We start from the raw sequence: 16,351 nt of genomic DNA on the forward strand, positions 1-16,351 counted from the left end.
CAGGATAAAAAAAAAATGTAGAGTGGGCCAAGTGGCATCCCCTCCCACCCCTCCGTGATATTTTAAAACATATAGTGCAGCATAAGTGGAATGTGCTGCCTCCCCCCCCTCCAATCTTAAAAAATGTGCTGGAATGGCACTTAGTATTCAACCAGCAGGCTCTTCCTTCTACTGGGCTTCCAAGTCTCTTATCCAGTTCACGGGAGGGGGTGGGGGCATGGGGATTTGCAGCAAGATGTTTTTCAAGGTAGAGGATGAAGAGAGTGGGTATTTGAGTTGCTCAGCCTATGCTTTTAAAAAATGTATCTTGGAGGTTGGGAGATGGGCTTTCTTGGTCTGTGCCATTATATTTTTTTTTTATCCTAGGGAACAGGAGGGAGGAGAGGTCGGTTATCCTCCACCTGTTAGTTTCTTATTTTAGTTTTCTGGTAAGAATTAGCTGAATAACTCTATTGCAACCTGCATTGATGCCTTGTTGGAATAATGGGTAAGGAGCTATATGAAATAAATAATAAATAAAATACAGTTATCCAGCTAACTAGAAATATTGTTGTCTGAAGTTACCTGGATAACTGATGTAAATAGGATGCAAAAAAAAAACCCTAATGACCTGGGGCTCTGTCTGGAGGCTTGTTGGTGGTCTGTGGATGGTGAAGCGACCTGAGCCAGCTGATGAAAATAGGCTGCATTGAAACCAGGTAACGATGGGCAGATCTAAGAGGGAGGTGGCAAGCAGGTCTGCCAGTCCTCTCAACAAGGTCCGCAGGTGAGGGCGCAAAGGGAAGACCCTGGATGGAGTGGCGGCAGGGAGGCGCGAAGCAAGAGCGAGAGACCCGTGATAGGAGTGATCTGTAAGGGGAGAGGGCCGGTATGAGTGAAGCGGCATTGCGCTGCTGAAGGAGCCGACCCTCCTGCAAATAACCCGGGTAGGTAAGGCCACAAGGTGCGAGGGCGGCCGCACCGTGAGACTGGGAGTTTGTTTTCCAGAGTGGGCCGAATCAGCTGATGGAGGGGAAGCTGAGTGGCGGGCGGCTGCCACTGCCGGTTTCCTGCAGCAGCGTGGGGCTGTCGGGTGAGTCTCTGAATTTTGTGCCGCCGCAGTTTTGAATAAAATGGCTGCAATTGACGTCGGCGCTTTAGGAAAGTCCGACGCCGAGGTGAGCACCTCTTGGCCGCAGTCTGTGATGTCATTAATGGGGGTGGGGGGCTATCCATTAAGGTAAAGTAAGTTAAACTAAGCAAAATTAAAACAAAACAAAGGTTGGACACACTGGGCACCTGACTGATCTCACCTCCCTGCCTTCCAGAGCAAGTTTTAAAAATAGAAAATGCCCCGATGGAAGCCCTGCCGATGTAAGAACTTAACCCCCCCTAAAACATGTTAAAACCCAGGGGATTTTGGTGGCCTTCACCAGAAGGGGTCCTAAGAACCCTGATCCAGCTAATAGGAGTAGCTTTAAAAGAAAAATGGTAAATGCCAAAGAAGGAGTATTAGATCCCATTAAAGCTTTTAATTGCATAAATAAAGAAGGGAGGAACGGGCAAATATGTTTTGCCTCCGGGCAAAATGCTTTGTGAATCGGCAGCGAGGTGAAAATCAGTATTTACAAGACGACGGTAGCCTCCGTCTGCCCCTCAGTTCCATGGCCCATCCAAAAGCATCCTTGAAAAGTGAGGGGGGAGGGGAGGGCGGCGACCAAAGGCGTTCCAAAGCCGTTGCTGAGGGTTGCCTAGAAACGGCTCCACTGGCGTCGGCCGAAATGGCAGGTGTAGGTGTGGGCTCGCTGAGCCAAGTCAGCGCACAGGTATGATTACAACTATTAAGAGGAGCAAGAAGGTATGACAGATCTCTCAGGGACCCAGGGCTTAGGACTTTGAATGCCGTTCAGCGAGGAAAGACCCTGACAGTTTAGAATTTGGCAGAGAGGAAAGGCTGGTCCCCCTCCCCAGGCCTTAAATAAGTGTTGAAACATTTTAAATATAAGAAAGGACAGATGAACACATTAAAGAGGAATGAATGGGAAGTGTTAATGTTAAGGCTGCTCCATGATGAATTAGATCAGCAAAATTTAACAAGAGGAACACTGGGGGGGGGGGGGGGGAATGGTATGACAGAAGGAAATCTCACACATACAGGCCGATGCAATACTGTGTGCTTAGGCTAGTGCACAGGTTAACCCGCAGTTGGATGTGCGTTTTGGATGAGAATCCATAACCCCTTTATGCAATAAGGGGATTAGCGTGTCCAAAATGCGCATCCAAAGCAGCTCGTAGCTAATCTCATCACATGTAAATGCCCTGTTGATGAGTGTATTAGCTATTACCCCTTATGTAAAAAATGAACATGTGCCCGACGTGCACATTTTTACCCTAAAAAATTAATGCCAGCCCCAGATGGCGTTAAGAGTGAAGGAGCCCCAAATTTTACAGCAAAACAGAAAATGCTGCAAAATACTGAAAAAAAATTTAAAAAGTCTTGTCGGCAGTGAGATTAGGAAAATGAATGCTCAATTTTACAAGCGTCTGTTTTCCTAACCCGTGCACAGCCACTTCTTCTTGGCACCTGATACCATTTGCACACTAGGGATGCACTATTTATCCATAGCGCGTCCTTTTTAGTGCAGCAGTTCATTTGCCTATTGCAACAATAGCCCAGGAGAGGTGATTCTGCATGCGTTAAAAAAAAAAAGTGTGTCCAGTCTGGATGCATGTTTGTAGTGTGTCAGTATTGCATCGGCCTGATAGTGGGTGATGGTCCAGTGGATTGTCAAAGCCCAAATACTTTAGCCAACTCTACTCAGATAGAAGGAACAGATGTCAACTTGCTTTAATTTGACTATTGATTAGCCTGTAAATAAATGCTAACAGGAAGTTAAAGGGAAGAGATGCCAGATGCATACCATTTTTAATCTATAACCCCAGGCAGTGACAAATAAAATTGCTGTATGAAAGTTAAAGGCAACAAAGTATCACTTGTTTGTAGAGTCAGGATCAAAACTTCCTAACAGAAGAAGAAAAACTCTACCTGCTACAAATGTAACAAATGTTGGGGGACTGGTGCTAGGATGTATGCATCAGTAATATTGGCACCCAGGACATCTGCTTCTCCCACGCCCACCCTTTCACAATCCAGAAATGAATACACAAACAACAGTGTGGGATCAAACCAGGCTGCAGCTTTATTACATATATAACTATCAGGAGCCCGAGCCATCTACCAGCAACAACCAGCCAAGACTGACCATTTGCCACCGACCAGCAAGATGAGCACCTCCAGGCCACAACCTGTCGATTGACATTACTAGGGATGTGAATCGTGTGATCGATCGTCTTAACGATCGATTTTGGCTGGGGGGTGGGGGGGAAATCTGATCGTCATGGTATTTTTGGTTAAAAAATCGTTTTATCAGGGGAGGGGGGAGGGGGAAGGGCGGGAAAACTGGCACACCAAAACAACCCTAAAACCCACCCCGACCCTTTAAAACAAATCCCCCACCCTCCCGAACCCCCCCAAAATGTTTTAAATTACCTGGGGTCCTGTGGGGGGGTCCCAGCACAATCTCACGCTCTCGGGCCACGGCTGCGTTAATAGAAATGGCGCCGGTGGCCCTTTGTCCTTACCATGTGACAGGGAAAAGGTAGCGCCGGCGCCATTTTGGTTCCTGGTACCCGACGTCACGAGTGCAGGAGATCGCTCCCGGACCCCCGCTGGACCCCCAGGGACTTTTGGCCAGCTTGGGGGGCCTCCTGACCCCCACAAGGCTTGCCAAAAGTCCAGCGGGGGTCCAGGAGTGACCTCCTGCACGCGGGCCGTATTGCCAATATTCAAAATGGCGCCGGTGCTACCTTTGCCCTCACTATGTCATACGGGCCGAAGTCGCCCGTATGACATAGTGAGGGCAAAGGTAGCACCGGCGCCATTTTGAATATTGGCAATACGGCCCGCGTGCAGGAGGTCACTTCTGGACCCCCGCTGGACTTTTGGCAAGCCTTGTGGGGGTCAGGAGGCCCCCCAAGCTGGCCAAAAGTCCCTGGGGGTCCAGCGGGGGTCCGGGAGCGATCTCCTGCACTCGTGACGTCGGGTACCAGGAACCAAAATGGCGCCGGCGCTACCTTTTCCCTGTCACATGGTAAGGACAAAGGGCCACCGGCGCCATTTCTATTAACGCAGCCGTGGCCCGAGAGCGGAAGATCGCGCCTGGACCCCCCCACTGGACCCCAGGTAATTTAAAACATTTTGAGGGGGTTCGGGAGGGTGGGGGATTTGTTTTAAAGGGTCGGGGTGGGTTTTAGGGTTGTTTTGGTGTGCCGGTTTTCCCGCCCTCCCCCCTCCCCCGATTTATGATTTTTTGACGATAAATCGGGGGAATTGCCATTGTATCGCGGCTCTAACGATTTTTGACGATTTAAAATATATCTGACGATTGTTTTAAATCGTCAAAAAACGATTCTGGGGGAAAAAAAAGAAAAGAACCAAAAAAAACCCTGCTGGTTTTCTTTCACTATTCCTTCAAATTCATTGCTCTGTGCTCCACTAATATCTGGGCTCTCTGTGCAGTAGAACTGCTGTGTTTTATACCTTTCTCTAGGTCTGTTATTATATAATAATTGTAATTGTTCCTTGCAAACTGTTTATTTTTGAGATCCAGTATACCTGCATTTCTATTATTGTATAGCTGTTCTTTAATAATCTGGTTAATATTGGCACAGAAGTGCTGAGGGATCATTTAATAGCTAAAGGACTATTAAAGTTCCAGAAAGTGTCCTGCTCTACCCATCTTGTCCCAGGTTAAACTGTTTGATTCCCTACCCGTGGGGTTAGATTTCTAATATAGACTGACTAAATTAGCATTAGCAACAAGATAAATTAGTAAGTTAACAGCTAAGGAAATACCAATCCAAAAATTTACTAATATGAGAACTATCCAATGCAACTGTTGTAGAGCCTTTATTCTGAGGGAAAGCATCTGGAGACTTGGAGCTTGCCCGATCTGTGCACAGCTCTCTTCTTTGAAAACGAAGCTGACTGAGGTTAAAGCTCAATTAGCTTCAATTACAAGAATTACACCCACATTGCATTACTCAGAAAATAATTCCCCAACACCAAAGAATAACCAGGAGTCAAGAAAAAGAAATACAGTAGACTCAGGATAACACATGTGTCCCACAGTCACCCATTCTTGACAGATGGGAAGCCAACAAGTATACCCCCCCCCCCCCCCCCACTCAATCAGGTCATCAAGTAAATCATTAAAAACCAGGATCACGGTGGGCTCTGCTAGAATTAGACCTGTAACAAGGAGACACACACAGTATCAAATGCAACAAGAACATAAAGCCCTCCCTATATTAATAACTGAAGGAGTTCTAGAGAAAAAACATTGACGTGTTACCAGAAAAGAGAAAATACCAATGCATGCAGAATTTCAAGATCCATAACCAAAAGAAAAAGCTAATTGAGATGGATAACTCTGTCATCAATGGCACAACTGCAAAAGGAAAGAGTGAAGTGAATAACAAATCTCAACTAAAGTCTCATAAGGAGTACAGGAAAAGCAATAACCTTAAAGAGAGTACCTGGAAAGCTATGACTACAAATGCTCATAGTTTGGGAAATAAAATCCCAGATCTGCAGGCCCTAATGACGGAGGCAGAACTGGACATCGTTGCTATCACAGAGACATGGTTCACAGAATCTCATGATTGGGATACGGCAATACCAGGCTATAACTTGTTAAGGAAGGACAGAGTGGATAGAAAAGGGGGAGGTGTGGCTCTTTATGTCAGAAATAATATCCAAGCATCTGAGCTGCAAGGAAGTTGGGGCAAGGAAGAAGCACTATGGGTTGACCTAAAAAAAGATAATGGAGCATCCATATATATTGGAGTGGTTTACAGGCCTCCAAACCAAAAGGAAGAGCTGGACAGAGATCTGGTTGAAGACATCCATAAGATAAGTAAGAAGGGGGAAGTGGTGATCGTTGGTGACTTTAATATGCCAGATGTAGACTGGAAAATGCCATCTGCAGAATCTAAAAACAGTAGAGCAATAGTGGATGCCATGCAAGCATCTTTGTTCAAACAAATGGTATTGGAACCCACGAGAGAAGGAACTATACTCGACTTAGTGCTCAATGATGGAGATAACGTCTCTGATGTCAAGGTGGGCGCCCACCTCAGCACCAGTGATCACCAAATGGTATGGTTTAATATCACTAAAAGAATATGGAAAAGAAGCACAAAGACCAGAGTTTTACAGTTCAAAAACACAGACTTTGAGGAAATGGGGAAGTACCTAGAGGAAGAACTAAATGGATGGGAAAATGAGAGAGATGTGGATCAGCAGTGGACCAATCTAAAAGGAGCAATCGCCAAGGCAACTGCTCTATATGTTAGAAATGTAAAGAAAAGCAAAAGAAAAATGAAACCTATTTGGTTCTCAAAGGAGGTGGCTGACAAAATTAAAGCTAAAAGAACAGCATACAAGAAATATAAAAGATCCCAAAGGGAGGAGCACAAAGAAGAATATTTGATTCAACTGAGGGAGACGAAAAAATTAATCAAGTTGGCAAAAAATCAAGCGGAAGAGAGGATTGCCAAGGAGATAAAATATGGTGACAAAACATTTTTCAGATACATCAGCGAAAAGAGAAAAGTCCAAAGTGGTATAGTGAAATTGAAAGGTGTAAATGATCAATGTGTGGAGAGAGACGAAGAAATGGCAGAAATATTAAACAAATACTTCAGCTCTGTGTTCACTAAAGAAGACCCTGGAGAAGGACCACCTCTACACAACAAGAAACTGGAGGGAAGTGGAACAGATGAAAATCCATTTACAGTAGATAATGTATGGGAAGAGCTAAAGAATCTGAAAGTGGACAAAGCCATGGGGCCTGATGGGATTCATCCAAGGATACTGAGGGAGCTCAGAGATGTGCTGGCGGGACCGCTGTGCGACCTGTTCAATAGATCCCTAGAAACGGGAGTGGTGCCGAGTGATTGGAGAAGAGCAGTGGTGGTCCCGCTTCACAAGAGTGGGAACAGAGAGGAGGCTGGTAACTACAGACCGGTTAGCCTCACTTCGGTGGTGGGTAAAGTAATGGAGTCACTGTTGAAAGAGAGAATAGTGAACTATCTACAGTCCAGAGAATTGATGGACCAGAGGCAGCATGGATTCACCAGAGGAAGATCCTGTCAGACAAATCTGACTTTTTTCACTGGGTAACCAAGGAATTGGATCGAGGAATAGCGCTCGATGTCATCTACTTGGATTTCAGCAAAGCTTTTGATACGGTTCCACACAGGAGACTGGTGAATAAAATGAGAAGCTTAGGAGTGAGTGCTGAGGTGGTGACCTGGATTGAAAACTGGTTGACGGACAGAAAACAATGCGTGATGGTAAATGGAACTTTCTCTGAAGAGAGAGCGGTTTTAAGTGGTGTACCGCAAGGATCGGTGTTGGGACCGGTCCTGTTCAATATCTTTGTGAGCGACATTGCAGACGGGATAGAAGGTAAGGTTTGTCTTTTTGCTGATGACACTAAGATCTGCAACAGAGTGGACATGCCGGAAGGAGTGGAGAGAATGAGACGGGATTTAAGGAAACTGGAAGAGTGGTCGAAGATATGGCAGCTGAGATTCAATGCCAAGAAGTGCAAAGTCATGCATATGGGGAGTGGAAATCCGAATGAACTGTATTCGATTGGGGGGGGGGGGAAAGGCTGATGGCACGGAGCAGGAGAGAGACCTTGGGGTGATAGTGTCTAATGATATGAAGTCTGCGAAACAATGCGACAAGGCGATAGCAAAAGCCAGAAGAATGCTGGGATGCATAGAGAGGAATATCAAGTAAGAAAAGGGAAGTGATTATCCCCTTGTACAGATCCTTGGTGAGGCAACACCTGGAGTACTGTGTTCAGTTCTGGAAACCGTATCTACAAAGAGACAAGGACAAGATGGAAGCAGTACAGAGAAGGGCGGCCAGGAAGGTGGAGGGTCTTCATAGGATGACATACGAGGAGAGATTGAAGAATCTAAATATGTACTCCCTGGAGGAAAGGAGGAGCAGGGGTGATATGATTCAGACTTTCAGATACTTGAAAAACTTTAATGATCCAAAGACAACGACAAACCTTTTCCATCAGAAAAAAATCAGCAGAACCAGAGGTCACGAGCTGAGGCTCCAGGGAGGAAGACTAAGAACCAATGTCAGGAAGTATTTCTTCACGGAAAGGGTGGTGGATGCCTGGAATGCCCTTCCAGAGGAAGTGGTGAAGTCTAAAACTGTGAACGACTTCAAAGGGGCATGGGATAAACACTGTGGATCCATCAAGTCTAGAGGGCGTGAATAAAGTGGAGGCATTCAAACACTGCACGGAGCGACAGTAGCCACAGCGGCATTCAAACACTGCACGGAGCGGCAGTAGCCACAGAGGCATTCACGGAGCGGGAATGCCAGTGGCCAGTAGTTGGTGTTCCACCTTCACGGAGCGGAAGGATGGAGGGCTGCTATTTCCAAAAAAAAAATAAAACAAAACAAAAAAAATAAAAACAGGGGTGGGTAAGAGTATGGGGCAAGGGGGTGGCCTGCTTGTTACAGAGGTTGCTACCCCTAATTGAGCTGGATGTCACTTGGATGCAGATACGGAGCTGCTCTCTAAATTGGGTGGAGGGGAATTAGGGCTGGAGGGTACTGGAAGCCAATAGTAACAGGTGGGAGAGAGAAAAAGGGGAAAAAAATGGATAAAGTGCGTAGCTTGCTGGGCAGACTCGATGGGCCGTTTGGTCTTCTTCTGCCGTCATTTCTGTTTCTATGTTTCTATGATTCACATCCCTAGACATTACTAACATTGAACATACCCACGACCTCCGCCACTAACCAGCAAGGAGCTGAATGTGGTACAACTGCATCCAGTTGTTCCCACAGGAATTCTTGACATGACCACCGTCAAGTCAACCAGCCGTTGAACCCCTGGCTGAACCCCCAATCGGCTCAGGCTACCCACCACAGGCACAGGTACCCCTTACCTGTGCCCCCAAAGATGTGGCCAGGATCACCACGAACAATAGCTTCCAAGGCCTCCTGAATGGAATTCAAAAACAAGTCCAACCCAGTGAAGGACTAGTGGACTCCTTCAGCCCTAAATAGACCCTCACCGAGGTCCCATCATCAATCATGCTTAATGTGATAACACCCCCCACCCCATGGCAACCAGCCAAGAGCCAATCTGTTGATTAGCCTTGGCTCGGCATCTGCGCCACATTTTCCTATTAAACTCAGCAGGCCTTGGAACTATATCAGACCAACAAATTGCTGCACCTGGTAACAAAAGGGAAGAGGACATCAAGTCCTTTCTGACCATACTCATAAACTGACAGCCAGACATCTTACCCCAGTCATTACCCCTGAAATGGATAATTAAAATGTGTGGGTGCCCAAAACTAACAATTCCATGGCACAAACAAGGAATTCATCCCAGTGCATACCCCTATGACCCAGCCAAAAAATAATAACCCCATACCACCCCAAGTCCAACTGAATTCCATAAGGATGCCCATGAGCATGCTTGTAGGCCCACACGACATAAGAGTGGCCCACTATCCAAACAAGTGTTCCCTCACATGCAGGACCTGAAAAGAGAACAATTAGTGCCATAACACATTATGAGGGCACAGGGCAACCATACCCCCACAAAGGCATCAGATTACCATCACCCAATTCTTTATATTATTCTCCCTAATAAACCTGATGAAGCTGCAACCGTCACAGCTCCAATACGAAAGGAAAGGGTCCAGAACCTGGTAACTTGCAGCCCGATCACTGTCAGTCCATAATGTAAGACCGTTGCAAATTGGTACTTAGTCAACGGCCATAAGTCACAATGTACCAAATAGCGAGATCCACCCGTGGGGTAAACTTGACAAAATGCATCAGAATTGGCATCCGGACATGTACGCAAACCCAGAATAGCTCTGAGGACCACCAACGCACCCCTACCCTCCTGATCTGTTTTCAACCTGGGAATGAATATTATCGAACCGTGCTGAAGTGTAACATGACGCAGTGTCAGGCCCGAGGACTCATCTCCTTGAGTCGCCTTGGCGACAGCTCACTAACACAAAAGGCCCTGAAAAAAGCCAGCACAAATTCCAAGCGAAACAGGCAACATTCGTACTCAGAAGCACAAATACTTGATAGCTCATCCCATAACTGAAGCAAAAATCACGGGTAATGGGTATTCTCCCATCCGATTCCTGCACCGATCACCAAGACCATCCCGATTAATATGCGGCGAATCAAAAATCTAACCATGGGAAAACCCCATCCATGGGCCCGCATGAAAAAGGAGTAGCCTGACAATTGCTGAGAAACCACGGCCTTGGACACCCCATCCGCCTTTGCTTGCTTGATAAACCGCAAAAGGAACGTGTCAGAAACAGGACCCACCCGCCACCCCAAGGTGACAATGAAAGACACCACCTTGTTCGCTGCCTTCACATAACTGGTCCAGGTGGAAGGAACTAATGATGCCCGGAGCAGCTTCCATGATTCCAGGAACCAAACTGCCAAAGGAAAGACGGTACAGACGCTCTGCACTGATCTGCCTCCGGAGGAAGCATTTGAAACAAGGTCCATTTGCAACAAGAAAGAGAAACAGCTAAAGCGTTAGAAACTCCAGGCACATGATGTGTCGTGAACCTGCCTGCGACGAGCACGGGCAGGCCCCCTACCTTCGCGGCCAGTCGGGCCGCTGATGTCCTCTTCAGTGCGGCGCTCCTCCGCCATCCTCCATGGTCCGGAGGCCGCGGAAGTCTCCTGCTCTCCCCAATGCGGCACGGAAGCTGTGTTCTTCTCCTGCCCTGCGCGGCGGGGCCGAGCCACCAGGAGCCTTCCCACACGGCTGTGACCATCACAGCCACTTCTGCTTCCTCCTGGGCTCCTCGGACAGCAAAGGAGTCGTCCTTGCTGCTGCCGGGGTCTTCAGCCGGCAGGGAAGCCATCCCTGTCGGTGCCTGCAGCCTTCCTGCTCTTCCTGCGTCCTCTCTTTCTTCTTCGCAGCATGGAGCCGCTTCTATTGCCTGCCTTGCTCCGTCCTGGTCCCTCCATGTGGCGGACGCCGATGACCTGCTTCCTGCTCTTCTTCCTGGATTCCCCTAGGCATGGGCGCGAGCCTCTCCTTGCCTTTTAAAAGGCCAGCCAGGTGGCCCCTGCAAGCTCCACCCCAGGCGTAGTCTTCTTCAGCCCTACAAAAGGTCTCAGCGTTCAGTTCAGCTTTGCCTTTGCAAGGAGTTAGACGCTCCTGGATGTTCCTGTCCTTCGCTCCAGGAGTCATTTCTGTTCCAGCTCTTCTTCAAGGTCCTGTGCTCCTTGTTCTCTGTTGGAGCTCCATGTCTCATCCAGATGCCTGTGACCCAGTTCCTGTTGTCCGTGATCCAGCCCAGATGTCCGTCTTCCATTCCTGATGTCCTTGAACCAGTCCAGATGTCCGTCTCCGTTCTTGATGTCCATGGTCATTCTTGATGTCTGTCTTCCATTCCTGATGTCCATGATCCAGCCCAGATGTCCGTCTTCCATTCCTGATGTCTGTGATCCAGTCCAGATGTCCTGAACCCCTGGTTCCTCGTCGCCACCTTTCCTGATGTGCCATGTCATGGTCCGCGACTAGCCCCATGGGCAGGCTGAGTAAGGCACCTCATGGTACAAGGCCTTCCTCACAGCTGCAGTGCAAGCCTCTGGGAGACTTCTGCCTGAAGCCTTGTCCCTGGTCTATGGAGTCCCTTGCGTCTGCTCCGCCATGTTCAGTCTCTGCTTGAACCTGTGCCATCCCAGCATGGTCCATGACCAGCCACAGGCGGCTGTGTAGGGTGCGCCCTGGTGCAGGCCTCTGCAGTTCCTGGGACATGTTCCTCTCACTTGCTCCACTATCTCACCTGGAGTCTGCCCCACATCCAGTGTGGTCCGTGACCAGTCCTGTGGGTGGACTTTGCAGGGCGCGCTGCATCGCAGCCTCAACCTAGAACTTGACTGTGTTCTTGAACCTTGCACCTGAGTCTTCGTCTTCAGTACCTTGCTCCTGAGTCTTTGCCTTCGTCCAAGTGTCTTCGCTTGTCCCTTGCCTCCGTCCGGCCTGCCGCTTCTTCCCGTTACCCAGCAGCAGGTTCGAAAGGGCTTGGAATGGTCAGAGGACCGTTCAAAGACCACCATTGCGTTGATGGTCTTTCTGAAGTGTGCAGGTCCAGTGGAGGGTCAGTACCTTCAGTCATCATTGTCTTTGTTCTAGTCCTGTTCCTGCTCCAGATTCCATTGTTTGTCTTCAGTCCATCCTTGTTCCTGTCTAGCCCATGCTCGGGCATGCCTCACCTGCCTTGGCTCCTCTTCGGAGTTCCGCTGGGGTCGAGCCATGGCCCAAGAACACACAATCCCATGGAAAGTGGAACCGCTCTCCTAGCACTTCCCAACATGATGAACCCATGCAGTAATATTCAATACCAAATATTACAACAGAAATTCCCGCAACAAATCTGACACCAATAAACATTTCGCTCACCGCTTATGAATGACCTCCATATTGCCTAAGTTGCCGGACCAAAAAACTACCTTGCTGTCATGCAGACGTGAATCCCAGAGACAGACCAAAACTACAATTGAGAACAATTCCAAGAAAGAGATATTCTTGGTGACTCCCAACATTTTCCACTCCTTCAGCCAATGAGCCATGCACCAGGAGCCCTTTGCTAACTCGATTAGTTAGCGAAATGAAAGACCTATAAATATCCGAAAATGATGATGTCATCTCAGGGTGATGCCCCTGAGGTTCGCGCCATTGCTGATATTTGAGTCTGGGCCACACCGTGCACACGCCCTTAGGCCTCAGGAGAACATGGCGGAAGGCAGCGTCTAGCCGGTTCAGGAACGCCGGAGGTCGGCAAGATGACGCCGAGGCAGCCAAACTTCCATCAACTCAGGAGGGAGTTGCCAAAGAGGTAAGGAGGGTGGAGTGGAGACATCGGGCAGCAACGGTCACAACAAGCTGACACAAGGTCAATTTTTTACAAAGTAAGGTCCTACCTACCAAGACCCTCTAGCTCTCGACCTTTTCAACAGGCAAACGAGAGATCATTTCCACAGAATCTATCTTGATACCCAAGAAGACCAGGTGTGTACAAGGCCCTTCTGTCTTATTCTCTGCAATAGGGATGCCAAACTCCGAAGTGGTATCATGAAAGCATTTTAATGTTTCCACGCAATCCCACACAGATTCCTTCCCAACAAACAGAAAGTCATCCAAATGGACGAAGTTCTGTGCTTTCACCTTCTTAGTGACTACCCAATGGACAAATATACCAAATTCCTCGAAGTACATACAAGCGATGGAGCACCCCATAGGCAAGTATTTGTCGAAGTAAAATTCATCATCGAAACAGAAGCCCAATAATGGAAAACTCCCTGGATGGACAGGTAAAAGTTGGAAAGTGGACTCAATGTCCACCTTAGCCATCAAAGCACCCTTTCCACAATGCCAAACATTTTGAACAGCTGAGTCGAAGGAAGCATACCGGACAGTACACAGGTCATGCAGAATAAAATCAATAATGGAATTGCCTTCCAGGAATGAAAGATTATGAATCAGACAAAATTTCCCAAAATCCTTTTTAGGAACCACCGACAAAGCAGACGACCATCTCATCAAATGGAGGTTCCACAAAAGGACCCCCAATCCTTCCCAGTTCAATTTCAACCCTCAATTTGTCACGGACAACATGCTTCAGTTTCCTAGTGGAGAGACAATTTTGCCTGCATCCGACCCCAACAGGATCCGAAAAATTAATTTGAAAACTGAACTGAACCCATGAAACAAAAGTAATGCAACATCAATCGTAGGATATAGTCTCAGCCATGGCAATAAGGCCACAACTCTAATGGGAGTCAGAGCCAACCCACCAATTTCACTTAGAGGAGCACTTAACAGCGGATCTCCCGCTGGCCGCGTCCCCAGACCACTTTGGACATTTTGTAATGGGGTGACTGGCACTGCAACACGAGCAAGCTTGCCAGAATTTGCAGTCCGGAAAGTTACAGGTGGAATGATTTAACCGCCAGCACACGTCGAGGGGCACAGTCCCAGCTCTTCCCACGCCACCCTGCGCAGAAGCTGAACGAAATGGCCACCCAACTGTGCCACCGACAGCCCCACCCATGCTACTTCCAGAAGCAGAAGATACCATGGAGTTCATCTGGGTCAACCACAGCCCCACATCCTGCGTACCCCACACATAAATTTGTTTTCCTTCATACGATCACAGAAATGCTCATCGTAGTTGAGCCACGACCACCCTTCATACACCTTACTGGCGGCCAATATGGCATCGGCATAAGCCAGTAGAGGCCCATACTGCGACGGATCATGACACTCAACTACACTAGCCAAGCATAAAAATGATCAACTCTAATTGAGTACATTGTGCACGACCTTCTTTTGTATACCAGGAAAGTGCTCCACCCTCCCTTTCTTCTTTTTGTCCTTCCTCTTCCCCCTATGGCCCTCCAAAAGCTAAAAAATATCAATATATTTACGCTGCCTAATTTTTTTCTAAGGGATTGAGGTACGTCCTCCCACAACTCAGTAAATGTTATCAGTGCTGGATCCCTCTCCCCCCCCCCCTTTCACTGCTGTTGCTGTTGAAACCACTGGAGAGGGAGACAAAGACCCCAATGAAGAAGAGGAAGAGTCAGAAGAGCTAGACCTAGCTCACTTCTTCCTCACCTTAGACTTGTCCCTCTTCTTCACCTCAGAAATCCCGGACTTGTTCCTAGCATCAGAAGCAACTCCCACACAACCTCACCAGGAAGCAAACTGCCGGTCATAGCCCTGGGGATGGCGGACAACAAAATTGCTGCACCTAAAATCTGACCCTCCTCCCTCAGAGTAATGGTTGGCTAACCCTGCTGATCGGAATCATGACCAGGCTGCCAGAAGCTGTAGTTGACAAGCAAGGTGCGTTAGCTGCCACAGATGCTGGATCTTCCTCTCATTGTGAAGGACCAGGACCATCAATGGGCTCCTGGAACAGTTGAGCCTGCGAAGGAAAAGGAGCAGCCGGAACAACTGGATCAAAAGACCACATTGCCCCATATGTACTGGGAGGGGCCAGAGGAAAATCAAAACCAGGATCCCCAACCCATTGGGTAACACGCACCAGCATGCCAAGAACTCTGTGCTGGAGATCCAGAAGTGGCTCCAGCAAATTCAAAACAGGGAGGCCATAGACTCAGTGAATTACCTCACACTCCTGCACCCATTGAAGGAGATCTCCCTTGCAGGCCGGGACCCCTGCCAAAATGTCTGGGAACTCTCGCCCCCAGGGGGAGGCTTTGACACCCAAGTATCCCAAGCAGTGCAAACATTGGTGGGAATGAATTCCCCGTCGCATCCCCAACCACCCAGAAAACCAGGTCCCATAAAGGGACCAGACCCGTCATCCCCCACGGGGGCCTCCCCACCGGGATGCTGAACTCCCACGGAAGTTGCCCCTCCCCACTCCAGACATGAATTAAACCCAACCCACTCAGGCCTGGCCCAACCAAAACCCCCAGATGCTGAAGAAGTGCCAGGAACAGAACCAGCACTTGCTCTGCAAGTCACAGCATCCGATGCAGGAGCACCGACCGGTTCAGCACCGGACAGCTCCCTGCAGCTACAGTGCTGGCTGCTGAAGCAGGAGGAGGAGCAGCGATGACATCACGAGAAGAGGAAACGGGCCTGGGGATACCTCTAGGATCCGTGGCGGAAGTTGAACTAGGCCCCACCACAGTATCGCGGGAATTCTCGTGCGGGAACGACTCACGACTATGCGCCCACGACTGGCCGACCTCTACCACAGACAGCTCATGCCTCCCACTGATCAAAAAGACATCATTACCCTGCGCACTCACCACGGAGGGGCCGGTCGGGCCCGAGTGGGGGTGTTCACCACTGCCCCGCACATCTCTCGCTGACACCACACAATCATACCGGTTTTCTGGAATCAGTTGTTTGCCACCGCTTGCTTCTGGGACCTCCGATGCCATGGTGGCCTCCTCGGACTCCATCAACCAAAGATCCAACTCCCTGCACCATGCCAAGAACCAGGAAAGCAGCGGGAAGAAGCAGCAAAGCAGCAAGCAGGAGCGGCGACAGGCAAGTGACTCTTGTCTAGCCATGCGCAGCACCCAACCCCCTTTTGCTCCACCCACTCCCGACACTCCTGGCCCTCTGGGAACCAATCAGTTCCCGAAGCCCACATGGTTTAAATTTAAACCACACGCTACCTAACAGCCTGGAGAACCAGTCCCATGAGCACCCGCTTGCTC

The 16,351-nt window shown here is 48.7% G+C and overlaps 1 protein-coding gene across 5 annotated transcripts in view; it reads left to right on the forward strand.

The window, feature by feature from the left end:
- The first annotated feature begins 792 nt into the window (after positions 1–792).
- LOC115094055 (sodium- and chloride-dependent neutral and basic amino acid transporter B(0+)-like) overlaps positions 793–16,351 on the forward strand; it is a 440,377-nt gene continuing 424,818 nt past the window's right edge. For 4 of the 5 annotated variants that reach the window (XM_029606713.1, XM_029606709.1, XM_029606712.1 and 1 more), the window contains exon 1: positions 1,735–1,805. In XM_029606713.1, coding sequence (XP_029462573.1) covers positions 1,761–1,805 — 45 coding nt within the window. In that variant the 5' untranslated portion in view covers positions 1,735–1,760. Of the gene's footprint in view, positions 927–1,734; positions 1,806–16,351 lie in introns of those variants that run through there. The other variant, XM_029606711.1, reaches the window with a different exon arrangement.

The sequence above is a fragment of the Rhinatrema bivittatum genome, chromosome 6 (assembly GCF_901001135.1).
Source record: "Rhinatrema bivittatum chromosome 6, aRhiBiv1.1, whole genome shotgun sequence".
In the NCBI taxonomy this organism is placed as follows: domain Eukaryota; kingdom Metazoa; phylum Chordata; class Amphibia; order Gymnophiona; family Rhinatrematidae; genus Rhinatrema; species Rhinatrema bivittatum.